This window comes from Mirounga angustirostris, unplaced genomic scaffold (assembly GCF_029215605.1).
Source record: "Mirounga angustirostris isolate CCGP_5_RB_7025 unplaced genomic scaffold, mMirAng1.0.hap1 SCAF_5, whole genome shotgun sequence".
Lineage (NCBI taxonomy): Eukaryota > Metazoa > Chordata > Mammalia > Carnivora > Phocidae > Mirounga > Mirounga angustirostris.
This window is the reverse complement of record NW_026991713.1, coordinates 96541770-96569549: the sequence shown is the minus strand read 5'-3', so window position 1 is coordinate 96569549 and position 27780 is coordinate 96541770. Positions and strand designations below refer to the sequence as shown.

At 45.0% G+C, this 27780-nt stretch overlaps 2 protein-coding genes across 6 annotated transcripts in view; one reads left to right on the top strand and one right to left on the bottom strand.

Moving 5' to 3' along the window:
* VAMP1 (vesicle associated membrane protein 1) overlaps positions 1 to 27780 on the bottom strand; it is a 71810-nt gene that overhangs the window by 29091 nt on the left and 14939 nt on the right. Inside the window, exon 5 of one of the 5 annotated variants that reach the window (XM_064591669.1) lies at positions 20140 to 20397. The exons of the other annotated variants lie outside the window; for them this stretch is intronic. Coding sequence (XP_064447739.1) covers positions 20375 to 20397 — 23 coding nt within the window. The 3' untranslated portion in view covers positions 20140 to 20374. The remainder of the gene's footprint in view (positions 1 to 20139; positions 20398 to 27780) is intronic. 5 annotated transcript variants of the gene reach the window in all.
* CD27 (CD27 molecule) lies at positions 22861 to 27561 on the top strand. The gene is made up of 6 exons (XM_045874005.3): positions 22861 to 23105; positions 23248 to 23379; positions 25941 to 26123; positions 26321 to 26410; positions 26665 to 26784; positions 27039 to 27561. Exons 1-6 carry the CDS (start codon positions 22970 to 22972, stop codon positions 27161 to 27163), a joined length of 786 nt encoding a protein of 261 aa, XP_045729961.1. The 5' UTR covers positions 22861 to 22969; the 3' UTR covers positions 27164 to 27561.

The window sequence follows — 27780 nt, the reverse complement described above, 5'->3', positions numbered from 1 at the left end:
AAAAAAATCTTTTAAAAAAATGGGAAAAGGACTTGAGTAGACATCTCTCCAAATAAGATGTATAAATGGCCAACAAGCACATGAAAAGATGTTCAAATCATTAGAGCTTAGAGAAATGCAAGTAAAAACCACAATGAGAGACCACTGACTAGGATGACTATAATTTTAAAAAGACAGATAATAACTAGTGTTGGTAAGGATGTAGAAAAACTAGAAACTTCATACGCTTCTCGTGAGAATGTAAGATGCTGCAGTCATTTTGGAAAACAGTCTAGTGACTCTTAAAAAGGTTAAACATAAAAGTACCGCATGACCCAACAATCCTGCTCCTAGGTATATACCTGAGAGAAATAAAAACACTTCCACACACAAAACAGTTGTGCAATTGTACACAAATGTTGATAGCACCATTACTCATAACAGCCCAAAAGATGAAACAATGTAAATGTCCATCAACTGATAAATAGGTAAATAAAATGTGGTATATCCATGCAATGAAATATTAGCGACAGGAAGTACAACATGGGTAAAGCAAGAAAACATTATGCTAAGTCAAAGAAGTCCATCACAGAGGACTACATATTGTAAGATTTCATTTATATGAAATGTTGAGAATAAGTAAATCCATAGAAAAAGGAAATAGATTGCCTATTGCTTAGGGCTGGGAGGGCTTGAGGGAAAATGAGTGGTGATGGCTCAGCAGTGTGGGCATTCTTTTTGGGGTAATAATGAAAATGTTCTAAAATTGACTGTGATGATGGGTGCATATTCTTCAAGAATGATGAGAGGGGCACCTGGGTGGCTCAGTCAGTTAAGCGCCAACTCTTGGTTTGGGCTCAGGTCCTGATCTCACAGTGGTGAGATTGAGCCCTGCATCAGGCTCCACGCTCAGCATGGAGTCTACCTGAGATTCTCTCTCTCCTTCTGCCCCTCCCACTTGCACTCTCTCTCTGAAATAAATAAATAAATCTTTTTTGAAAAAAATTTACATGGTATAGTGATATAATGGGATATTTAACAATGAAAAAGAATGAAGTACTAATATATGGTACAACACAAGATAAACCTCAGAAGCGTTACGTTAAGTCAAAGAAGCCAGTCACAAAGGACCACATATCATATGATTCCATTTATATGAAATGAGCACAATAGGCAAATCCACAGAGACAGAAAGTAGACTAATGGTGGCATGGGGCTGCCTTAATGGAAGAAATAGGGAGTGACTGCTAATGGCCACATGGTTTCTTTTGGGAATAACGAAAGTGCTCTAAAATTGTAGGGATGGCTGCACAACTCTGTGAATATGCTAAACACCATCGACTTGCACACTTCAAATAGGTGAACTGCATGATACGTGAATTAAATCTCTAAACTGGTTAGAAAAAAAAAAGACAAGCCAAAAGCACACATCTCCACATCAGCAGCAGGCAAGAGAGAGCCATAGTTCAGAGCCTGCAGGGGGGTTGGGCTGACTGCCTTTCAAGTACAGGGGGATGACATAGGGTAGGCACCACAGAATGCAAGCAGCACCATGGTAGTAACAGGAACAGAGGACAGCCTCCCACAGGCCCACACACATGACTCAAGCCCAAGGCTTGGCAGTGGCCATATTACTATCCCAGAGCCCTGAACATTTCCAACTTGAGAGTCACCCCAAACCAGTGTATCAGCACCATTCTGGTGGCAGGGATCCATACAGGACCAGGTCTGGTCCAGAGGCACCCTGCCCAGATGGCACTGCCAGATCCACTGGTCCAAGGCACTGGAGGACTTAAAATTCTTGAGAAAGGCACTCCAAAGCACAAGGCCCCCTGAGGTGTGGGACCCTGGACAGTCTTGCTTCTGTCTAAGGGCAGTACTGCAGGGGGTATGTATAAAAACCAAATAAGATGGTGAACTTAAACCCAACCATATTGATAAGTGCATTAAATGTAAATGGATTAAACACTTCATGTAAAAGATTATCAGAGTGGATTTTTAAAAATCAAGGCCCAATTATATGCTTTTTATAAGAGACACACTCAAAATAGACACAGACTGGTTGACAATAAACGATGGAAAAATACTATGCACACAGTAAATGTAAGAAAGCCATTTCTTTCCTTCTTTTTTTAGCATTTTTATTTATTTATTTGACAGAGAGAGCACACAAGGAGGGGAAGCAGCAGAGGGAGAGGGAGAAGCAGGCTCCCTGTTGAGCACGGAGCCCAACAGGGGCTCAATCCCAGGACCGTGAGATCATGACCTGAGCCAAAGGCAGACACTCAACTGGCTGAGCTACCCAGGTGCCCCAGTCAGTTTCAATATAAGTATTACAGAGATTTTTTTAAAGCTCATTTCATAACAATAAAAAAGTCAATTCACTAAAAGGAATTAATTAAGTATGAATAATTAAGAATTAATAAGACTAAATGTGTATACATCTTAAACCAGAACTTCAAACTAAATGAAACAAAAATATTACAGGAAGAAATAGACAATCATAGTTGAAGATTAAAAATTCCTCTCTCAGGGCGCCTGCTTCTCCCTCTCCCACTCCCCCTGCTTGTGTTCCCTCTCTCCCTGTGTCTCTCTCTGTCAAATAAAAAAATAAAATCTTTTTTAAAAATTTAAAAACAGTAAAAATTCCTCTCTCGGTTATTGATAGACCGCATAGACAAAAAATCAGGAAAGATGTGGAAGATTTGAACACTAGCAACCAGTCTGACCTAACATAAATTCAGAGCACACTCCACCCAACGATAGCAGACTATGCATTCTTTACAAGTGCAAATGGAACATTCACCAAAATATATCATAGCTTGGTCTTTAAGCATTTTGAAGGACTGAATTTAAAAGATTATGTTTCAGGGCACCTGGGTGGCTCAGTCTGTTAAGAGTGCAACTCGTGATTTCAGCTCAGGTCATGATCTCATGGGTTGTGGGATTGAGCAGGAAGTTTGCTTGAGATTCTCTCTCTCCCTACCCCTCTGAGCCCTTCCTACCCCCTCCAAGCCCCCGGCTCTCTCTCTAAAGTAAATAAATAAATCTTTAAAAGAAATAAAAATAAAAGATTATGTTCTCTGACCTCAACAGAATTAAATTAGAAATAATAATATCAAAAAATCACCCAATAATTGAAAATTAAGTGAAATATTTGTGAATAATCCAAAGGTATTAATGACATACCATTATACACCCACCAGTGTGTATAGCATTTTGGGGTTTTGTTTGTTTGTTTGTTTTCTGTGGGTTTTTTCATTCACATATTTATTTATTTATTTATTTTAAGATTTTATTTATTTGAGAGGGAGACACAGCGAGAGGGAACACAAGCAGAGGAAGTGGGAAAGGGAGAAACAGCCTTCCCGTGGAGCAGGGAGTCGATGTGGGGCTCGATCCCAGGACCTGGGATTATGACCTGAGTCCAAGGCAGACACTTAACGACTGAGCCACCCAGGTGCCCCTCATTCACATATTTATTCCACGATCAAAATAAGTCATAATTTAAAGCCATAACATTTCTGAAAGATAAAGGAGAATTTGTGTCACTGCTGCATTAATAAAGCACAAAGCTAATAAAACAGCCTGGCTGGGTGCCTGGGTGGCTCAGATGGTTAAACATCTGCCTTTGGCTCAGGTCATGATCCCAGGGCCCTGGGATCGAGTCCCGCATCGGGCTCCCTGCTCCGCAGAGAACCTGCTTCTCCCTCTCCTTCTGCCTGCCTCTCTGCCTACTTGTGCTCTCTCTCTCTCTGTCAAATAAATAAAATCTTTGGGGAAAAAAAAAAAAACAGCCCGGCTAAAATTTTAAAAGCTGACAACCACAAATAATAGCAAGTAGGTAGAAGAACTGGAATGCTCATAAATTGTTAGTGCAAGTCTGAAATGCTACAACTACTTTGGAAAACTCTTTGGGGGCTTCTTAGAAGGCTAAATATACACCTACCCTATGACCAAGAAATTCCACTCCTAAGTATTTAAGAAAAATAATAACGTATATCCAAAATGCTTGTATAAGAATCTTCACAGGAGCTTTGACACTATTAGCCAAAAACTGGAAATAACCCACATTTCCACCAAGAAGTGAGTGGATAAACAAATTGTCGTATATTCACATGATGGAATACACTCAACAGTAAAAGGAAATTATGGATACAGGCAGCAACACAGATGAACCTCAGAAACATTACGTTGGGCAAAAGAAATCAGACAAAAACAATGATCCCATTTACATGAAATTCTAGAAGGACTAATCTGTGATGATAAAAACTAGAACAACTGTTGTATTTGGTGGGGTGGGGGAAATGGGCACATGGGAACCTCCCAGGGTGATGGAAATATTCCCTAACTTGATAAGAATGGTGTAACACGTGCATATGCAATTGTCAAGATTCATCAAACCGTACACTTAATATCTATGTGTTGTATTGCACATAAATTACACTTCAAAACAAATGTTAGTGTCTTTAAAAAAAAAAAAATCGAGCTCTTTTCAGGTGCCTCTGCATCCTGCCACACTGCATATCTTCCCAGAAAATGCTATCAGAGACGAAGAATGTGCAATCACTTACCATTGGGGCATTAAGAGTTAGGGATCCTCCTGTTAACAAATCAATTAAACAGCCAAAAGTGGTTGGATTTAGCTGGCATAGGCTAAGATGCCGTGGGGTTGTCCAATACCTCATAGAGGGAGACAATTTTTGAAGAGGAAGATAGTCCAAAGAGCACCATCAACTGTTGCAGACTTGAGAAGTGGCAAGAAGATTGGATAAGGTCTGGGGCACCTGGATGGCTCAGTTGGTTAAGTGTCTGCCTTCAGCTCAGCTTGTGATCTTGGGGTGCTGGGATCGAGCCCTGCATCGGGCTCCCTGCTCAGCAGAGAGTCTGCTTCTGCCTCTCCCTCTGCTTCCCCACCCCCCACTCATGCTAGCTATCACTCTCTTTGACTCTCTCAAATAAAGAAATAAAATCTTTATTTTTTAAAGATTTTATTTATTTATTTGGCAGAGAAAGAGCAGGAGAGCACAAGCAGGGGGAGCAGCAGAGGGAGAGGGAGAAGCAGACTCCCCACTAAGTAGGGAGCCTGATGTGGGGCTTGATCCCATGACCCTGGGATCATGACCTGAGCTAAAGGCAGATGCTTAAACAATTGAGCCACTCAGGCGCCCCTAAATAAAATCTTAAAAAAAAAAAAAGATTGGGTAAGATCTGGCTTTGGAAAGAGAACCCCTAGCTGGGTAAGAGCTTGGAGGGAGGTGATACAAAGGGTCAAGGGGGATATGTTTTGGTGGGCAAGATTTCCACTGGGGTGAACTCAAGAAAGGGGGAGCAGTCGGCCTGGGTTCAGATGGAATATGGACAAAGGCAAGCGTGACTGGGCCTTCATGGCAATCATAGACTTAGTGGGGCTCTCTGAGGAGTCCCCAGACTCTGCAGCCCCCCTCCCACGCCCAGGCCCTCTCCTGGCACCTGCAGCTCCAACCCAGCACTCTGGCACTGAACCTGACATCACCAAGGTCGGGAGCTGGCCTGAGAGCTGAGTCTCTACTCCATTTTCTAATCTCTAACTCTGCCTCCCATCCAAAACTTGCTACTGAAGCAAAGCCTCTTATTTGGATTGTGTCCTGAAAACCAAAATCACAGCTCCAGACTGTCCTTCTTTCTAGTCCTGGCCCTGAACCAGAGCCAGTAGCAGGAGTGATAGTGATAGCCGTGGTGTGGGGTAGCAGTGTTGTTGTAAACAGGACTAGTAATTAGAGTACTAGTGGTAGTTAATGATGTGGTTGTTGAGAGATATATACATATCTAGTAGCATTGGTGGCTAACATTTAATGATGCTTAACTATATGCCAAGCCCTGTGCTGAATGTTTAAATGCTTTATCTTATTTAATCCTAACAGATGCCCCCACCTTCCCAGGGAAGAGATAGAAACTCAAAATCCTCTACTGTAACTTTATTTGTTGTTGCTGCATAAGTAAGACCTATTCATTATAGGAAAAAACTGGAAGATTCAGGCTAGCAAAAAGTATAGAAAATAAAAGTCATCCACCATCACATCCCTTTAAGTTAATCACTACTGTGACCTACCAGGTATAAATTCTTCAATATCTTTATAAAAATAGTATTAGGCAGTATGTAGTTTAATCTGCTCATTTCATTCAGTAATGTACTGAACCTTTCCCCTAGTAATAAATATACTTTTAAAACGTCATTTTAGGGGCGCCTGGGTGGCACAGTCGGTTGAGAGTCCAACTCTTGATTTCAGCTCAGGTTGTGATCTCAGAGTCCTGGGATCAAGCCCTGCAACAGGCTTGATGTTCAGTGTGGAATCTGCTTGAGATTCTCTTCTCCCTCTGCCCCTGCCCCCCCACTCTCCCTCTGTCTCTCTGTCTAAAATAAATAAATAAAATCCTTTAAAAAAAAATAAAATAAAGCATCTTTTCAATACCTACTTTATATTCCATCATTTTTTTTAAAGATTTTATTTATTTATTTGATAGAGAGAGACACAGCGAGAGAGGGAACACAGCAGGGGGCTGGGAGAGGGAGAAGCAGGCTTCCCGCTGAGCAGGGAGCACCCCCAGATTCCATCATTTTTAACACAATACACTTACCCAATCTCTTATCATTGGACATTTAGATTATTTCCTTTTTTTTCAATGTTTAATATTTTGCTTTGTTTTGTTTTTATGTTACTTCCTTTTGTTTTTAATGTTTTTTAATGTTTTAATTTTTTTAATGTTTTAATGTTACAGAAATTTTTTCACAGACTGTCCCTATAGCTTTGAACACATCTTCATTTATTTCCTTAGGATTGGTTCCTAGAACTGGAGTTGTTGAGTTAAAGTGTGGGCATTTTTAAGGCTTTGAAGTCAGGCAGCCCTGACCTTAAGTCCTGCTCAGGGCCTGGCCTGTGGCCTGAGGCAAAGCGCTTCTGGGTGCTGAGTTTGGGCTCCATGCTCCTTCCCCTCCTATTTCCTCCTTACTACATTTCCCTGTTCTTAGTCTTGTCGGGACTCATCACCTCTCACTCAGTACTTTTACACTAGCAATTCTGAGCTAATTCTCCTCAGGCCTGATAGTTCTCAGAACATACCTCGTTCTTCTACATGTCTCTGCCTTTGCCCACATCTCAGGGCTGGAGACCCACATGGTGCCTTTGTGCAAAATAGGAAAAGGAACCTCTTCCTTCCAGCAGAGTGCAGGCTGGATTTCAGGCCCCATTCATCCTTTGGCCAGGCACCATATTGCATTGACCAATCGGGATACCATTTCTGAAGCCTGGACCAAACACAGCTAGCCCGCCCGCCTAGCAAACCTCCATTCATCCATCAAGTTGCAAGCTCAAGTGCTACTTCCTCTGTAAAGTCATCTTACTGTAGCAGATATAATTGGTTTGTTTGCTAAGGTTCCTCTGCTTTTTGAATAGCCTCAATTAAAATAATTAACTTTAATGAATTATGGCCATTTGCCTAAATACCTCTCTATCCCATTAGATTCTCAGTGTTTTTCCTCTTTCATTCCTCATACAAAGCCCAGTTCCTGACACATAGGAAGTGATTGCTAAGCTTGAATGATGAATAAATGAACGAGTGATGTTTTACCTCTGTGGTCCTCATGTTGCTTGTCCGAGAATAAAGGAATCAGAATAACAGATGCCTGAAGTTCCTGCCAACTCTAAACTTCTCTTTTCCAATATGCATTAAGTAAATATCTGTTGAACAAATGAATAGCACCAAACCAAAAGAAAATCCCTTTAAAGATGTGTCTTAAAGGAGCATAGATCAATATGTTTAAGTTTTATTCTAGAAGCAGGCCAGTGTGAGTTTTTCAATCTCTTAAATATTTTGCTTTGCCTCTGGAAGCTTTTCAGAGACATTTCAGACCATCTGAAATAGAATTTAAGACTTGCTTTAGGAGACCCTTCCAGAGAGTGGCTTACCTTCCGCCTCATTATGTGAGTCACCTGTTTTTATTATTTGTCTTTCTCAGACTTTCCCAAAAGGAACGTCTGTTTCTCAACACAAGGCAGCTCCTTATACATCTTGAGGCTAATGATGTTACTTCTCTCACAAGAAGAAGTTTTACTGTGTCCTTTCTCTGTCTCCAGATGTCTTGTCTTTATGTGGACATTGCCAATCTCCTCAGAAGGACAGCAAATCTATTTGAGGGCATCAAGCCTCTGAAACACTAACAGAAGCAGGAATCTAGAGTAGGGGCTTTTACAAACTATAGGCATCCTTGGATCCCCAAAGAGTTCACTAACTCCTTGAAATTCTACTCACAATATCATATGCTTGTGCATTTTCTAAAGGAAAATCCACATCTTTCTTCGGAGCCTCAGAGGAGCCCCTTGACCCCAAAAGAGCTAAGTAAGAGCCACTGGTCTACAGCCTGGGCTAAAATAGGCTGGAAAGTACAGGGGCTTTTAAGATCAGATAATGCTCTGGCACATTCTTTGGAGTTATATTAAAGACAGAATCCTCAACAGCTACAGACTGGAGTCTTTGGGACTAAGTCCCTCCCCTCATATCAGTTGACTTCACTTGGGGCTTCCCCAAATCCCAAGGACTCGTTGAAACTTAGCCTGCTCCGCAGACACAGAAAAGCTTTGGGAAGAGGTCAGATGGCTGGCACCTCTGCCCTTATATATTTTTTTATTCTTATGTTAATCCCCATACATTACATCATTAGTTTTAGATGAAGTGTTCCATGATTCATTGTTTGTGCATCTGCCCTTATATTTTAATAGTAATGACCTTGGAGCCAGAAGATTGGGTTCCTGTGAGGGCTTGGCCTCTCTGAAGACCAGAATCACTACTCCACCACAAGGTGGCACCCAAAGCCCAGACAGATGGAACAACAAGCGTCCTGCCTCTGCTCAAATTCTAGCGTAGGACTCAAGAGCAGAGTCCCTCAGACACTAAGCCTTTTTACCCACACCCAGTGTCCCACAGGGGGCCTTGTTGCTCTTTTTAAAAAGTCTGTGTGTGGTTCTTGCTGGCCTCAGTCCTTTTCCTAGAGGTGACCCTGAACCCTACATTCCTCCCTGGGGTCTACCCTGGCTGTGTAATATGAATTATGAAGATCCTGATCCTGGGTATACATAGTGCACACACTTATAATCTCCACGCTCTGGAGTCACTCCTGGGACTTTGCAGGGTCCTAACCCAGTGCTCGGAATCCTTAGTATGATTTCCATGTCGTGAGCACAATGACAGGATGTCACTGAAACATCTCTACAGTTGTGACCCACTCAGACAAGAATAAGGAAAGGATCAGTAGTCACTTAGGCCAAAGGGAAGAGTTACCAAGAGTAGCTGCAGCTTGAGTGGGGATCCCAGACTGCCATGTACTCTATAGCGAGGCTGCAATTTGGATACAGAAGGCAGGATGCCAATCTAAACCCATCAGAAAAATATGAACTTAGGCAAAATCAAAATACTAAATTTACAAATGGAGTTGAAAACATTTAAGGGAACTTAGTGTACTCAGTCAAAAAGACTCACCTAGATGTTTGTGGGCACCAAGTCTGGCATCCTAACCTCAAATCTCGGGCAAATAAACAACTTTAGCCTTCTTGAGATGGTAATCACAGATCATGGTTATACATTGTCCACGTGAACTAGGCAAACTGCTCGCTTAAGTGAAGAGATATCCTTTTAACTCCAAGAAGGTTTGGAATTAACGTGGTGGCTTTGTACTCTGTCAGCTTAAGGAAGACGAAGCCACATTTTTCAAACGGTTCAAGGTTAGGGCTGGCCACAAGAGAAATGGATGTGAGATTGGAAAGGGCAAAAGGCAGAATCGAAGCAGCAGCTATGATGCTGTCAAGGTCAGTCTGGGGCGCTAGGACTGCCGCAGCTCGTACACATCGGGGCTGCTCTGCTGGTTCACTTTGTGGGCATGGGGGGCAGCCAGTCCGGTGGGGCCTCCAGCTCCTATCAGATCTCTTCCTTCAGACTCTAATTCCTGGGCCAGGCATGTATGCATCACCAGGTCCCTCTGCAGAGAGCCCAGATCATCAAAGCTGGGGGTGGTAAAGGGCAGATAGAGATTCCACTTGGTTCTTGCTCTCCCGCACCTCACAGCCAGCATGTCTTCCGCAGTGACCTACGCTGATCTCAGGCCTACCACAGACACACAGGCAACAGGCCTCCATAGACTCCTTCACCAGTTCCTTATTCCATTTCACTCAGAGTGGGTTTTCTTCTCCAGTCAGACCTTCACTGATACAAACCAAAAGTGATGGAGCAAATGAAACTCATGCTAAATTTCAAAGAAGTTTAAATCATTGGGAAAATCTATGTAAATTGTTAAAGTTTTTGTAGTGCTTAAAGGAATTTAACATAGTAGAACTATAAGATTAGCCTCACTGTTCTATTAAAAATGTGTAATTGATATGTGGAATCCAAAAAACAAAACCAAACCCAGCCTCATTGTTACAGAGAACAGATTGGTGGTTGCCGGAGGGGAGAGGGTTGGGGAGAGGGTAAAATTAGTGAAGGGGATCAAGAAGTACAAACTTCCAGCCTTAAAATAAGTCATGGGGGGCGCCTGGATGGCTCAGTCATTAAGTGTCTGCCTTTGGCTCAGGTCATGATCCCGGGGTCCTGGGATGGAGCCCCGCATCAGGCTCCCTGCTTGGTGGAAAGCCTGCTTCTCCCTCTCCCACTCCCCCTGCTTGTGTTCCCTCTCTTGCTGTGTCTCTCTCTGTCCAATAAATAAGTAAAATCTTTAAAAAAAAATAAAAAATAAAAATAAGATAAGTCATGGGATGTGATGTACGGCATAAGAAATATAATCTATAATATTGTATTAATTTTGTATGGTGACAAATGGTAACTAGATTTATTGAGATGATCATTCCACAGTATATACAAAGGTTGAATACTACATTGTACACCTGAAACTAATAATATTGTATGTCAATTATACTTCAATCTAAATAAAATAATTGTATGGAAAAAAATCAGAGGATAAAATACAATTTGTAAGTGATAACAATACAATTTTAAATAAAAAAATGTGTAACTGATTTTCAATTAGTGATTCTAAGTTGAAGCATGTAAAAGGTGTCGACTGTAAACAGAATTATAATGTTTGAGGGAACTTATGATTCACTATAGCTAAACATCTATGAGGCTTACAACAAGTATTTAAGTCTTTTTTTTTTTTAAAGATTTTACTTATTTATTTGACAGAGAGAGACACAGCAAGAGAGGGAACACAAGCAGGGGGAGTGGGAGAGGGAGAAGCAGGCTCCCCGCAGAGCAGGGAGCCCGATGTGGGACTCGATCCCAGGACCCTGGGATCATGACCTGAGCTGAAGGCAGACACTTAACCAGCTGAGCCACTCAGGCAGCCTTAAAGTTGATAACTTTAATAAACTAATATTTGTTTAAAATACTAGTAACTATGCATAACCTTTTTTTTTCCTGTGCCCTCAAATATAAAAACATACAAACTTGCAATAACCTATTTCTTGCAACTGTCCCTAGCCAGCCTGTCCCATTTCTCTGGCATGAAATGTAATGGGGTCTCCTCAGCCCCAGAACCTTCTACATTGCCCATCTTAAAGCTTCCATTGCTACCCCTGAGCTCTAGTAAAGGAGAGATTTGTCCCATATACTTTCCATATACCTCTCCTAAAGGATTTCTCTACCCTTTCCCTTCCACTATGAGCTCTGTGACACTTCGGGAGTCCTAAGCTCACACTGCCTCAACCCCAAGAAAGGAGCTTGAGGATCAACTTATACTCCAAGGAACATTTACTAACACCTTTTGCATCAAGCCCTGTGCGGGGTATGCCCCCATGTTACCACACTTAACTTTTCACATCCACCCTATCAGCATCCTCATGTTACAGTGGAAACAGACTCATAGCTTAAGTAACTGGCCCAGCTAGCAAGTGATCAAGCAGAGAAATGGCCTTGGACATAGTCTAGGCAGCACAGATCTACCTTGACTGGTCTTCCACTTCTCAGATTTCCACCATCTGGTTGATCCTTATACTCCCTTCCCAGAAGATTCCGCTGACCGCCTCCCTGCCGCAAGAATTCCAGGACCCTGCTTGTGCCTGTCACCCTCAACATTCCTTTATGGGCAGGATGCTCACCAAAGGAAAGAAGATTCTGCCCAATTTGCAGGTAAGAGAGAAGGTTACCACAATCCTTGCTCTTCAAGAATAACTGCAGTGGGACCCCTAAAAACCACAAAGGAGAGAAAGGTCAGGAGAAGCACTTGTGAGAGAGGCAGAAGCCCCTGTCACTAACCCACTCTCTTCCTCTCCCAGTCAAGGAAGCCTTCAGAAGCAAAGGGGTGTGGGAAAGATGAGTCAGATATATTTCCCTTTGCGTCACAGAATCTAACTCTCCATCTGTGACTTAGATAAGTTCCAAATAAGCCCAAGCAATGGCCCACAGGGTGTGATAGCAACACACCTACACCACAAGGTATCCCTTTCCAACTCTGTGGAGAAAACAACTGCCTCTTTCAAAAGTCAACATGTTACCCGAACAATGAACAATTCGAAAATGAAACTAAGAAAACGATTTTATTTACAATAGCATGAAAAAGAATAAAAGATTTAGGAATAAATTTAAGGAAGAAAGTATAAGACTTGTACACCGAAATCTACAAAATGTTGAAAGACATTAAAGGAGACCTAAATAAATGGAAAAATATTTTGTGTTCATGGATTGGAAGACTTACTATTATTAAGATGACAGTACTCCCCCAAATTAATGTCCATGTCCAATCCAATCTTAAACAAAATTCCAACTGCCTCGTTTTTCAGAAATAGACAAGCTAATCCTAGAATTCCTACAGAAATGCAAGAGACACAGAATAGCCAAAATCATCTTGAAAAAGAAGAAAAAGTTGGAGGACTCACACTTCCTGATTTCAAAACTTACTACAAAGCTATAGTAGTTAAAACAATGTGGTACTTGGCACCTGGGTGGCTTAGTTGGTTAAGCATTTGCCTTCGGCTCAGGTCATGATCCCAGAGTACTGGAATCGAGCCCCACATCAGGCTCCCTGCTCAGCGGGGAGCCTGCTTCTCCCTCTCCCTCTGCCTGCCACTCCCCCTGCTTGTACTCTCTCTCTCTGTGTCAAAAAAATAACATCTTAAAACAAAACAAAACAAAACAATGTGATACTGACATAAAGATAGGAATATAGATCAATGGAATGAATTCAAGAGTCCAGGAATCAACCCATATATCTATAGTCAATTGATTTTAACAAAGATGCCAAGGCCATTCAATGTGTAAAGAACAGTCTTTTCAACAAATGGTGCTGGAACAATGTATATCCATAGGCAAAAGAATGAAGTTGGACACCTACCTCAAATCATATACAAAAATTAACTCAAAATCAACCAAAAAAATAAATGTAAGAGCTAAAACCATAAAAATGTTAGAAACAGGTAAAAATCTGTGTGACCTTGGATTAGACAACAAATTTCATATGACACCAAAATCAAAAGAAATGGCAACAAAACAAATTGGACTTTATCAAAATTAAAAACTTCTACATATCAAGGATACCACCAAGAAAGTGCAAAAACAACCCACAGAATGGAGAAAATATTTGCAAATCATATATCCCATTAGGGTCTAGTATCCAGAATATATAAAGAACACTTACAACTTGGGGCAACTGGGTGGCTCAATCGGTTGAGTGGTTGAGTGACCGACTCTTGGTTTCAGCTCAGGTCAAGACCTCAGGGTCATGGTATCAAGCCCCAGCCCAGCCTTAGGCTCCGCACTCAGCGGGGAGTCTGCTGGAGATTATATCTCCCTCTGCCCCTCCCCCAACCCCCGTTCAGGCTCTGTCTCTCAAATAAATAAATAAATCTTAAAAAGAAAAGAACTCTTACAACTCAGCAAAAAACACAAATAATCCAATTTAATCATGGACAAAGAAATAGACATTTCTCAAAGAAGATATACAAATGGCCAGTAGGCACATGAAAAATGTTCAGCACCGTTAGTCTTAGGGAAATGCGTATCAAAACCATAATGAGATAACCCTTCATTCTAACTAGGACGGCTATAACTTTTTAATGGAATTAACGTGTGTTGGTAACCATGTAGAGAAACTGGGATCTTCATGTACCATTGATAGGAATGTAAAATAGTTCAGTTGTTACGGAAAACAGTTTGTCAGTTCCTCAAGAAGTTAAATATAGAGTTACCATATGACGCAGCAATTCCACTCATAGGTGTATACCCAACATATGTTCACACAAAACTTGACATGAATGTTGATAGCAGCATTATTCATAATAGTCAAAAAGTGGAAACAACCCAAACGTCCACCAACTGATAAATGGATAAACAAAATGTGGTGTATCCACCAATGGATCATTCATCCATAAAAAGGAACAAAGTACTGATGATACAAACTACAACATGGATGAACCTTGAAGATATTATGCTAAGTGAAAGAAACCAGATACAAATGGCCACATATTATATGGCTCCATTTACATGAAATGTTGAGAATAGGCAGTAGGGGAGGGTGGGGGAGGGTAGACAGGGGAGGAGGCAGAGGGGGGAGGGCAGATAGGGGAGGGTACAAGTGGGACTGACTGCCAATGGGTGTGAGATTTCTTTTAGGAGAGATGGGAATGTTCTCAAATTAGACAGTGGTGATACTCGCCCAACTTTGTGAAAATGCTAAAAAAACACTGAATTGTACATTATAAAATGGTTAAAATGTTGAATTTATTTCAACTTTAAAAGAGTCAACATGCAGGGGCGCCTGGGTGGCTCAGTCAGTTAAGCGTCTGCCTTCAGCTCAGGTCATGATCCCAGGGTCCTCGGATCGAGTCCCATGTCCAGCTCCCTGCTCAGCGGGGAGCCTGCTTCTCCCTCTCCCTCCCGCTCCCCCCTGCTTATGGGCGTGCTCTCTCTCTGACAAATAAATAAATAAAATCTTTTAAAAAAAAAAGAGTCAACATGCACCAAGGAGCCCTTCAGTCTAGGCTCAGGGTCACTGTAGTCTTTAGGGAGGCATCTGGTGCTGAAGCAATGGAGTCTAAGGGTCAGCAATGTCCCAACTTCCATCTCACAAAAGAGCTAAGGGATACCACTTCTGAGCAGGTCTGCAATCTCCTAAGGCTTCTTAAGGGATGGGACAGGAATGACCTTCCTTGCCACAAGGAGGCTTTTCTCAGCCCCTAGGGCAGATGGGAAACATCTAAAGGGATCTACAGGATTGGTAGAGGCCCTGCACATTGGGTCACAGAGCAGAGGAGTGTGTAGAGAAGAGCCAGGAGTGGACTTTAGAACACTGGTGGTGACACAAGGATAAAGACGTCACAAAAGAGGCGATCCAAGCCACCAATGATTGCGGAAGACGCTTGGCCTCTTTGGCAATCAAAAGAACACACGCTCAAACAACAATGAGACAGCATTTTCCCCCAATTAGATTGTCAAAAATGGTTTGCTAATGTGAAATTTGGCAGGATGTGAGGAGATATGTGTCCTCAATCCACTGCTGGTGGGCGTGTGAGTTGGTAGAGCTGCTTTGGAGGGCAACTTGCCAGTATCTATTAAAGTGAACAGTATGCATACCCTATGACTCAGCAGTCCCAATGCCCAGGATTTATTCTAAAGACACACTCCCACATGCACGGGGAGGTATGAGATGTTTATATAACACCATTTGTAATAATGAAATGTTGGGAAAAAAACATAAGTATTCATGAACAGGAGAATGGCTAAAAAGCCTATGTACATCCATTGTCTATTTAACAAAATGAGTAGTTCTAGAAGTATAACATAAAATTATCTCCAAGGTATGTTATTGGATTTAAAAAAGCAAAAAGCAAATTCTAGAAAGATATATATCATTTATGAAAAAACTAAACAAAACCCAAAACACAAGTGGGCTGAGGCCCTTGGAGATTTCTGAGAGGCAGGCCAAGATGCTAGGCCAAATAAGAATCCTTTATCTGGACAAAGATGGACCTTAAAACTCAACGCAAGAAGAACATGGGATTGCCAGGCTTGGGGCTATTTGACCTCCAAGAGATAATTTTTTTTTTTAAGATTTTATTTATTTATTTGACAGAGAGAGAGAGAGCACAAGCAGGGAGAGTGGCAGGCAGAGGGAGAAGCAGGCTCCCCGCTGAGCAGAGAGCCCAAAGCTGGACTCGATCCCAGGACCCTGGGATCATGACCTGAGCTGAAGGCAGCCACTTAACCAACTGAGCCACCCAGGTGCCCCTAAGAGATAATTTTCTAATGAGTGGAGAGAATCAATGCATGATTTGTTCCTTAGGCTTTATTTCTTGTTCTGTGTTAGGAGAATTACTACAGGCCTGTATAATACTTCTTTTAGAGAACAAAGGTAACCTACCATGCCCCAAATAAAAAAGGAAAGGTTAAAATTAGGTGTCCTCATCGTCAATGATCTCAGGTATCAAAGAAGGAGATAAACCCTTGCCAGGGAGAAGTCATGACCACATGCTGCACCATGAGCCTTTTCACCCACCTCCCAGGGGGACAAGGGGTCTTCCCTGCTCTGACAAATTCAAGCAGAGGGTTCTCAGTAGGAAAGGGGCTGAGATCAGAGTAAGAAATAGCTCATTATTGCTTAATAATATTTTAAGTAGAAAATAAAAGGGACTCGGGGAGCCTGGGTGGCTCAGTCATTAAGCGTCTGCCTTCGGCTCAGGTCATGATCCTGGGGTCCTGGGATTGAGCCCCGCATCTGCCTCCTTGCTCTGTGGAAAGCCTGCTTCTCCCTCTCCCACTCCCCCTACTTGTGTTCCCTCTCTCCCTGTGTCTCTCTCTCTGTCAAATAAATAAATAAAATCTTTAAAAAAAAAGAAAAGAAAAGGGAGTAAAAAAAAGGAGAGAAAAGAGACTTTGTTGGAAAGATCCACCTGATTCTTTGCTGATAGATGTCTGCAGACAGAGGTTTTGCTCTTTCCATTCTCTGCTGTATAAAAAGAACCAGTTTATTACCCTACAGCTGAACAAGGGAAAGGGATCTTCCCTCATTTTTGGCCATGAACATTCCTAAACTAATAAAACATACACACATATAATTTATTTGTTTGTTTAGAAAAAGTTCTGGAAGGGGCACCTGGGTGGTTCAGTTAGTTAAGTGGCTGCCTTCAGCTCAGGTCATGATCTCAGTGGGGAGCCTGTTTCTTTCTCTCTCCCTCTGCTGCTCCCACTGCTTGTGCTCTCTCTCTCACGCTCTCTTTCTCTCTCAAATAAAAAAATAAAATCTTAAAAAAAAAAGAAAGAAAGGAAAAGTTCTGGAAGACTACTCACTAATCTGACCAGGGCTGGGGAAGAAGACTGATCAAAGGGACTTTGAGTCTTATCTAGAATTGTTCGATTTTTTTTTCTATTTTCACTTCTAATTTTTTAATTAAAAAAGGATGAGATAAAGTTGGGGAAGACAATATTTAAAGATAATGTTATTTTTACTTATTTACAACAGAAAAGATCTTTTTGCTCCCATTAAAATATTAATATATAACAAAATTTTATATAACATTAACAATATTTAGTAATAACATATTTTCACAAAATCTTGCTTCAGCATAGCCAAAACAGTTCTTAGAGGGAAATTTATAGCCTTAAATGCATACATTATAAAAGAAAAATTTTAATGAATGAACTAAGCATCCAATTCAAGAAGTTAGAAAAGAGGGTGCCTGGCTGGCTCAGTTGGGAGAGCATACGACTCTTGATGTTGGGGTCGTGAGTTCAAGCCCCGCATTTGGTATATGGATTATTTATTTAATAAATAAAACTTTTTTAAAAAGGAAGTTAGAAAAAGAAGGTCAGAATTAACCCAAAGAAAGTAAAAGGAAGGAAATAATTTAAAAATTACACCAGAGAGTAAAATGAAACAGAAAATAAAGAAATAATAGAAAAATAGAATGAAATCAAAAAGTGGCTCTTTGAAGCAATTAATAATTAGATATATTTCTTGCAAATATATCAAGAAAAAATGAGTAAAACATAAACAATATTAGGAATGAAAAAGGTTAAACAACTATAGATCTAGCAGTGATTTAAACATTTACACCTATAAATCTGAAACAGATTAAATAGATAATCTCCCAGAAAAATATAACCTACCAAACTGACCCTAGAAGAAACTGAAAACCTGAATTAAATCAGCAGTGAAAAGCCTACCCTCAAAATACACACACAACACACAAAAACACAAATTCTACCAAGTCTTCAAGGAACAGATTATCCCTATTTTATAACATCTATATATAAGAAAAACTATTATGGCTCAAAAAGAGAAGTGGCCAAAGAAAAAAAACACAGTGGTGTCTAAAAACCTAAACCAAAGGAAGTAACAATTCTCAAGAGGGTGGAGGGAGAGCTGCGAGATCACACACAGCTCAGCAAAACTTCCTGGCTGAATCATTCCTCACCCCTGAGGGGACAGGCACCCTGTCTCTGCCCTCCAGGGTGCTGCAGTAACGACCATTACTAATAACTTTACATTTGTCTTTGAGATGATTTGATCAATTTCTGATTCACTGGTGTGTCCATTCCATGAGGGAAGAAACCACGTTTATTTTCTTTCATCTTTGTGACCCATTACTTAGCTGGTACCTGGCACAGAATGGACATGCAACAAATTCTTGCTGAATGAGGAGTGGAATTTAGGAGGTCAATGTGGCCGTGGGCCCCCTGAAATTTCAAACTCATAATTGTGGATAGAACCGTTAAGGAATAAGGCTGAGGATAGACCATCCATCATTCAGTGAGTACCTTAAGTGCTAGGCGATAGTAGGAGCTGGAGCTGAGATCCTGAAAAGTGGTCAGAGTTTGGAAAAAATGCCCACAAATGCTCAGTCCCCTGGGAAACCCAGACAGGAGTCCCATGAATGCAAATTATAGAACTGGGAAGTGAGCTCACCCCACTGTCCTGCCCAGTTGGTCTGTCAAAGACTCACTGGGAAGGAGGACCTAAAGCAGGGAGGTGTAGGGGTAGGAGAGGTGTAGGGGAGGTCACCAAAGAAAGTAGGAGTGGAAGGGGTGCTTGGGTGGCTCAGTTGGTTAAGTGTCTGCCTTTGGCTCAGGTCACGATCTTGGGGTCCTGGGATCGAGCCCCGCATCGGGCTCCCTGCTCCACAAGGAGTCTGCTTCTCCCTCTCCCACTGCCTGCCCCTCCCCTTGCTTATGCTTTCTCTATCTCTCTGTCAAATGAATAAATAAAATCTTAAAAAAAAAAAAAAGAAAGTAGGAGTGGAGGACGAAGGAATGGAGTGGAGGGACAAAGAAGGCTAGAAAAACTAAGGGGTTTGGTTGATAAGGATCAGGAACAGTGATTTCTGCCATCTACTTAATGTAACAGAACTTCCTTTTAAGGAAAGATCTTGGAGAGAGTTTTGTTCCACTGGGTATTTTGACTGGTTATAGATTTATAAAGGGCCAAGACTGATTTGGGGATTGGGGGCTGAAGACAGATGAGGTATGCTGCCTGACAGAAGACTTCTTTTTTTTTTTTTTAAAGATTTTATTTATTTTGACAGAGAGAGACACAGCGAGAGAGGGAACACAAGCAGGGGGAGTGGGAGAGGGAGAAGCAGGCTTCCCGCCGAGCAGGGAGCCCGAAGCGGGACTTGATCCCAGGATCCTGGGATCATGACCTGAGCCGAAGGCAGACGCTTAATGACTGAGCCACCCAGGCGCCCCCTGACAGAACGCTCCTGAAAGGCAGTCTGTGCAGGGTGGGGGACGACGGTGTCAGCAAGATGGTCAGTGCCTTTACTGCCTTGTAAGGTAGCCAGACCACTGATAAATCTCTGGGATGGGACCGACCATTGAGAACAAGAATATCCAAAATGCAATTTTAAGTTGTATCCCTATGATATATAAACCTTCAGCAAAAGTTTTGCCACACCTAACAGCCTTCTGTTTGCAGTTGGTTTGGAGGAAAATTCCAGAAAGCCCTGTGTCCCAAATTTGGAACCTGTGGCAGGGCAGAGGTAAGGGAACAGGCAGGAGCACAGAGACAGGAACAGGACTTTAGCTGAGTGGGGACGAGAGGTGACTACAACAGCTGACCCACTGGAACTGGTGCCAAGTGACAGTTCTGCCTCCTGCCCACTCTGTCCAGGACCTGTCCTGCTTGGAAGGCGAGCAGCGTCTTACCTAGATATCAAGGAGCAGGGTGGCCCCTGCTGACATCCAGGCTGTGGTCACTGCTCCAGACCGAAGCCCTCAAAACTCGTGAAAATCATCAAAAGAGAAGTGCTGGGCCTGTCCCTGGAGATGCAAGCGAAGGAGGGAGCTTTTCAGAAGAGAAGATGTATCTCTGTGCCAGCAGGTGTGGAGAGAAGCCACACTCCAAGAGAGAATGTGGTAGTGGCAGATTCCCAGGGAGAGGTCAGCAAGCTGCACTCGCAGGGCCTGTGGACAAGAGGAAGGAACTATCCAGGGAGCCAGTCCAGGACAGGCCAAGACTCACCAGAAATTGAAGCAAACAGCACAGAAGGCAGGAGATGAGGTCATTCCATTTGCCCAGAGGAAAAGTGAGGTCCAGAAAGCTGGCTTTCCTCCTCCTGACCAGGGTATGCCAGGAGAGCCAGGCAGACCCTGCTCCTGCTCCCCCATGAAGAGGGGATGATGGGTCCTAGCACGGAGCACTGAAGCCTCCCTTGCATGGGTGAGCAGCTCACGGATAGTCAAAGTTGTCAGTCCTCTCAGGGTCCTCCAATTCCGCTTCCCGAAAGTTCTCCCTAGAGGTCCCAACTCCTCATTGTTCTTGCATGGTGTCATCCATCCCCACACATCCCCGCCTCCCCGTGCCCAGCCAGGGTTTAAGATTCACAGGGAAGGGGTGCCTGGGTGGCTAAGTTCATTAAGCGTCCAACTCCAGGTTTCGGCTCAGGTCATGATCTCGTGGGTGGTGGGATGAAGCCCCTCATGGGGCTCCACGCTCAGCAGGGAGTCTGCTTGAAGATTCTCTCCCTCTGCCTCTCCCCCCACACTCTCTCTCTCAAATAAATACATCTTTAAAAAAAAAAAAAAGATTCACAGTGAAAATAGTGACCATAATCTGGGGATGGGGCAGGACCGTTCGTGACAGCCCAATCCTCAGATCGCAAGGTTATCAGTCTGAGGTGGGAATTCAGGCGCCCTGCCAGATAATGAGAAGGATGGCTGTGTAGAAATAATTCTTCAGATCACACTCATATGTGGCTTCCCACATGTGAGGACCCTCTTAAAGAGAAGAAGGGGCTGGGGAAAGGCAAGAGGATGGAAAATATGAAGAGAAAGGAAACTAGAGTGAGAGAACAGAGCTAACAGGTGAGGTCACAGGAGTGTGACATTTTATGAGCAGTGTGGAAAGAACAGCAAAGCCCCTGAATGAAAAGTGGCCTGGAGAAATAAGCCATGCGTTCCCAGGACTCAAAGAGAGAAAAGTCCAGCAAGTTCCAATGTCCCCAGACCAGGCTTCCCAGGAAAACAGCGGAAACAGGGAAGAGATGACCCAGGGAATCTGATCCCAAGTGCCAAGGCTGGGAAGGGAGGATGAAGATGATAGTGAGGTGACCAGGGAAGGCTGGATGGACTGGAGTGATCCCCGTCCCCAGGCTGGCAGGAAGATGAAATGAGATCACACGTGATCTCCTAGCAGAGTCCAACAGAGAGGAGAACACAGGTTTAAGTCCCTTGTTTGCAATTCTGAACCATTCTGTAGCAAAGTCTTTTGGCCATAAAACCAGACCTCAGTTGATGCAAGGGTTAATTACAGTCCTTATTCACCCCACTCAGCAGGGGCCACCCTGCTCCTTGATATCTAGGTAAGACACTGCTCGCCTTCCAATTGAATTGAATTCAATTCAAGAATTGAATTAAATATTCAATTCTTTTAAAAAAAAAGATTTTGGGGGCACCTGGGTGGCTCAGTCGTTGGGCGTCTGCCTTCAGCTCAGGTCATGATCCTGGGGTCCTGGGATCGAGTCCCGCATCGGGCTCCCTGCTCAGCGGGAAGCCTGCTTCTCCCTCTCACATTCCCCCTGCTTGTGTTCCCTCTCACTGTGTCTCTGTCAAATGGATAAATATAATCTTTAAAAAAAAATAAAAAATAAAAAATAAAGATTTTATTTACTTATTTGAGAGAGAGGGCATGAGCTGTGAGGAGGGGCAGAGCCAGAGGGAGAGGGAGAAGCAGGCTCCCCACTGAACAGGGAGCCCCGATGCAGGGTCAGTCCCAGGACCTCGAGATCATGACCTGAGCTGAAGGCAGATGCTTAACCGACTGAGCCACCCAGGCGCCCAAGTACTCAATTCTTTTGCTGCAGAAATGTTGTGCTTGATTGGGTGCTACCCCGGCCCCGTGAGGGCATCTTGTGGGGCTAGTTACTCCCCAGAATCTGAAAAATTCTGAATTCTAAAACTTATCTGACCCCAAGAGTTTCAGCTCAAAGTCTGTGGACCTATTCTCAGTTCAGGCTCCCCCTCCTTCTCTAAACTGGTATTAGCTTGCAAGCTGTGAACAGGGGGCAATTGTGGGCACCTTTGCGTCTGAGCGCGTGAATGGGAGAGGTGGCAACCCCATTCAACACTCTGTAAAAGAGGCAGGCACGGGTGGGTTACGATCTCAGCGGGCACAAGAGCGAGATGGCAACCGGGAGAGGCCGGCGTGTTGGGGGGGATGGAGGTCTTTGAAGAGCAGCAGGTCTTCTGACAGTGCTTGCCCTTTAATACTCTCCTTGGCACCCAGCACCCAGCACCTAGCACATGGAAAAGGGGGAGGGGGTGGAAGTCACTGCTCTGTGAAAAAAAAACAGCCACAACAGAGCTGCAGCTGCCATCAAAGGTTGGCTTGCCACCCGAAGCCGGCACCTTGAAGAGGGCCTGCGGCTGCTGCCGGGACATACAGAGACTAGGGCACCAGCACCCGCTGGAGGGGCCAGCTCCACGGAGGCCAGCCGGCAGCAACTGGAGCGCAGAAAGAGCTCCCTGGGCAAGAGCCATGGCCTGGCCACCGCCCTGCTGGCTGTGGATTCTGGGGACCTTGGCGGGGCTCTCGGCGACCCCAGCACCCAAGCGCTGTTCGGAGAAGCACTACTGGGTCCAGGGAGAACTGTGCTGCCAGGCGTGTAAGCCAGGTAAGAGGAGGAGGCCTCGCCACCGGGGGGAAAGGCAGCGGAGAGCACATCTGAGCTCAAGCAAGGACAGGAATCCTGTACCACCTTGAAGAGGGCAGAGAAGTGGCCTTCCTTGGGCTTGACCCTGGACCTCTGCTCACAGGGACTTTCCTCGTGAAGGACTGTGACAGGACTGGCGAGGCTGCTCAGTGTGACCCGTGCATCCCGGGGGCCTCCTTCTCACCAGACCACCATTCCCGGCGCCACTGTGAGAGCTGTCGGCATTGTAACTCCGGTGAGAAGGGCAAGCCTCTGGGGGAGCAAGGTGGCAGAGCTTGGTGTGGAGAAGCAAGGAGGAGGGGGTCCGAGCTCGTCACTTCGAGGCTACCGCAAGTGGAGCCAATACAGGGCACTGGGCAGGGCAGGGCACATATTGATGCGGGGAGAACTCTGGTGTTACAGGGAAGGGGTCAGCAGAATTGGGGGGCTGCCAAGACTGCATGTACAACTCAGATCACGACAAGAAAAAGGAGTAAGTGAAAAACAGGGGAGGAAGGAAGTGGCCCTAGGTCCCCAGATTTCAGATAAGCGACCCCCCGCCCTTGATGACCTGGCTGTCTGAAGCACGCATTTGTTTGGAACCTGGAGTACCTCTTTCTTAGGGTACAACAATACCAGCCAGTGGGGACATCCTTCTTCTTGTCTTTTTTTTTTGCACAAAAGCCAATTTAGGAAAATGAATATGTATGTGGCCCATGTTTTTCTTGTTTATTTTGTAATTTTATCTTTTTTAAATGAAGAAGTGAAATGTCTGCAGCTCTGTTATGAATTCTTTTATTATTCCTCCAGCTTAGCTAGAATTTCAGAAACTGTGCCAGCCGGGATAGAGTCACAGACTCTAAAGCGGCCCCTTTGAACAAACGTTCCCCCTGGGGACCCTTCTGAGGACTCCAGAACTGAACTACTACACTGCTTACCTATAAAATGTGCTTGGTCTCAGTAGGCCTTTTACACTGTCCTCTTTAAAAATGAACTCAGCAAAAGGTTTTGCCATTGCCAATCAGTCAAAAAACAACATCTTAAATACACAAGTATTCCTCAGTCCACTTAAAAATATGTTAAGGGATGCTTTTCTCTTCTTAGCAGCAACCCCAGCAGGGTTGGAATATTTTGGTCAGGGCCTCCCCACTCGCTGCAGGCCCCACCAGAAGGCCTTTCCCAATACTGAGCTGTGCTCCCTTTGCTGTGCTCCATGACCCTTCTCTGTAAGACTCAGCCCAGAGGCCTCCATAGCACCCATGCAGCGACTGGCTGCAGGACTCCAAGGGATGGTGGCCAGGAGTGAGGTGGTCAGGGGGAGGCTGAATGAGTATGGCCCCCTCTGGACCTCAGTGTTCCCCTGGGTAAGATGGAGAAGTGCCTGACATCAGCCTGGAATTTGGGGCACAGGTTATATGTGGTGAAGAGAACTCCCAGGTCTCTGGATCCTCATCACTGAAAACCGTGGCAATCCTTCCACGGGTAACCAAGCCCAGCCCTCTCCTTAACCCTTCTTCCCTCCGGGGAGATATCCTCCTGACCACCGCCTCTGGTGATCTTCCTCACCTTTGCCTATCTCTTCTCTCTCCCACGGTCACTGTTACCTCCCCCATCACTGTTCTCGTCCTGCAGACCCTTGTCCAGGCTGGCTCACGATTCCTGGTAAGCCACAAGGAAACCAAATGCTGGTAGCAACTACTAGTCAGAATTCCAAAAGAAGCAACCATAGGGGCATAAGGATGGGAAGAAGGAATCTGTGTCCCTCTCCCTTTCCTGACAAAAGGCATCTGCTAAAGGAATTGTTAGAGCCCTGGTCATCATCTTTGGCATCCTCCAGCCTTCCTTTCTGTACCCCTCTTCTGCCTGTCAGGAAGGCACTGTCCCAGGGCCCCACCAGGCTAGGCTCAAGCCTGGCCCACATCCGGGTGCTGGTGCCTTCCCCAGAATCACCTTCCTCTTCTTAACCCTGACCACCTGTGAGCCCAACCCAGCCCAGTTCCACTCACATCCTTCTCCCCTAGTATAATTTATCGGCAGTCACTCAGCACCTGACATCTACACTTGAATAAAATTTATATTCTAAAGGCAAAGTATTTTACTAATCAAGGAACTCTCTAGTAAAGTTAAAAATCTATTGGGGACCATAGCAGCACTATTCCTGATTGCTTAAAAACTGGAAACTACCCAAATGCCCATTAACAGAACAGACACATGAATCATGGTATATTCATACGGTGAAATGCTATGCAGCATGAGAATGAACGGTCTGCAGTTACGATATGGATGAATTTCACAAAGGATTGAGTAAGAATGTCAGACACAAGTGAGTACCCAGGCATGACTACACAAATACAGGACAAAAATAAGCAAAATGAACTTGCAGCATTAGGAAGTCAGGCTAGTGGCCATCTGTGCATGGGAGGACGTAGTGCCTAGAGAGGAACGCTGCCGCTCTTGTTCGTGGGTCCAATTTGTAGCAAGTTTACACTTATGACCTGTGTACCTCTCTGTCCACCCATTATATTTCAATGAGGAGTTATCAAAGTGCCAGTGAATAGGAGAGAAAATCCTGCGAGCTGTTTCTACTTTTTACAGTTGGCATTGCTGAACCATGAATAAAGGAAAAACCCCAAGTGTCTCCTTTAATGACACTAGTCACTGGGTCAGAAGCACTGGGTGACAGGGAGGGAGGGGCAGGCCTTTGTGCAGTTGGGGCAGGAGTCCCCGGAGGTGGGCCTGGGAGGGGAGCCCAGGACAGGACTTAGCAAGTGTGCCTGGCAGGTCTCTGAGGCCTGAGTTTCTTGTGTTCCTCCCTAGGTCTTCTCATCCGAAACTGCACCCTCACCACAAATGCAGAGTGTGCCTGCCCCAAGGGCTGGCAGTGCAGGGACAAGGAGTGCACGGACTGTGATCCTCCTTCAAACCCCTTGCTGACACTGCCTCGACCATCTCGGGCCCCGGGCCCACACCCACAACCCACCCACTTACCTTATGCCAAAAGTAAGTTCCAGGCAACACTTTGTCCAGTCACGGGGATAAGGGTCGTGCCCCAACCGCCACCCTCCCCACATAAGCTGCCTGGCCATCCGGTCGGTCAGCCTTCCCATCTCCCGGTGCCTCTTAGGCCTCAGGCCTTCCTTCAGCCCAGGCTTGTGCCCTAGGAGGTTCCCTGCTGCTCACCCTGTCTCTTTTTCCAGAGATGCAGGAAGCCAGGACAGTCCGGCAGGTGCAGACTCTGGCTGACTTCAGGTGGCTGCCTGCCCCAGCTCTCTCAACCCACTGGCCACGTGAGTTTTCTCCCCATTCTCTACCCCCAGAGAGACTGCATACAGGAGAGGGAAGCCAGCCAGAAAGCTCCTAGGAGTCAGGGGAAGAAGGGGAAGAAGCAGAGTCTAGGGATTAGGAAAGAACTTAGTCCAGTGGTAGCAGTGGGGGAGGGGTGGGAGAGAGATGGGAGGAGGGGTGACAGGCTGCCTGGGCTGAGGGGAAACGAGATGTAGGCCCTCTCCAAAAACCCTTGCATGGCCCCTGCCTATCACAGCCCAAAGGTCCCTGTGCAGCTCAGATTGCATCCGCACCTTTGTGATTCTCTCTGGAATGTTTCTTGCTTTCATCATGATCGGAGCCCTGTTCTTCCATCAACGAAGAAAACACAGACTAAGTAAGAGACAAAATACAGGTCTCTAGTCCTGTCCCTGCACCCTACTCTACCACCCCAGCCCCACTGTCCATGCCTGGAACTTCACAGAAGCCTTCCTCACTCCATCTTTACCAATCCTGGCTCCCACCTCCTCTTCCTTTCCTCTTAGCTGGCAGCCCCCACAGCCCTCCCCCAGACTGACCCTCCTTGGCTCATCTCCACTCCCTTCACCAACCCCACTGCCCGCCAAGGTTCATCTGATTCTCCTCCCGCAGACAAAGAAGAAAGTCCAGTGGTGCCTACAGAGCCTTGTCCTTACAGCTGCCCCAGGGAGGAAGAGGGCGGCGCCATCCCCATTCAGGAAGATTATCGAAAACCAGAACCTGCTTCCTACTCCTGAACTCGCGCACGGCGGGATGGGGCGGGATGGAGCGGGATGGGGCGGGGGAGGGGGGGGGGGTCACACTACAATAAAATCCCTGCCTCCATCCCACCCCAGCAGCCATCCACGGGGAACGAGACCTGGCACCCCCACCCCCCACTCCCCGGCCCCACCCCCACCCCCGGGTTTCAGTACCATCCTGTCATCAGGACCCTTTCCTGTGCGCAGACTTGAGAAAGTGTCTTTTGGAGATTGGCAGTGACAAGGGCGCATGGGAAAAGGTGGAGGATGGGGCGCAAGGGCCCCGCGTGTGCCCTGGCCCAGCCACCTTCACCCCTGCGCTGCACTGGAGGGCTGGGGCCCTAGCTGGAGAACACACTTTCCCCTACGAACCACCACGTGCGGTATCACTGACCTAAAAATTCGGCAAAATAAAGTGCCAGCCAACCACACACCGAAGCTCTCCCCGCGCTGTCTCTCTGAAATTCCAATCTCACGATGCAGGCCACTCCCAGCCTCTTCTCCCAGATCGGGGATCTGAGGGAGGAGCTTTCTCCAGTGCAGACTAGTGTTGGGGCCCGGCCAAGTCGGGGGGTGGGGGTCGCGAGTGGGTGTGGCACCCACAGAAAATGAAG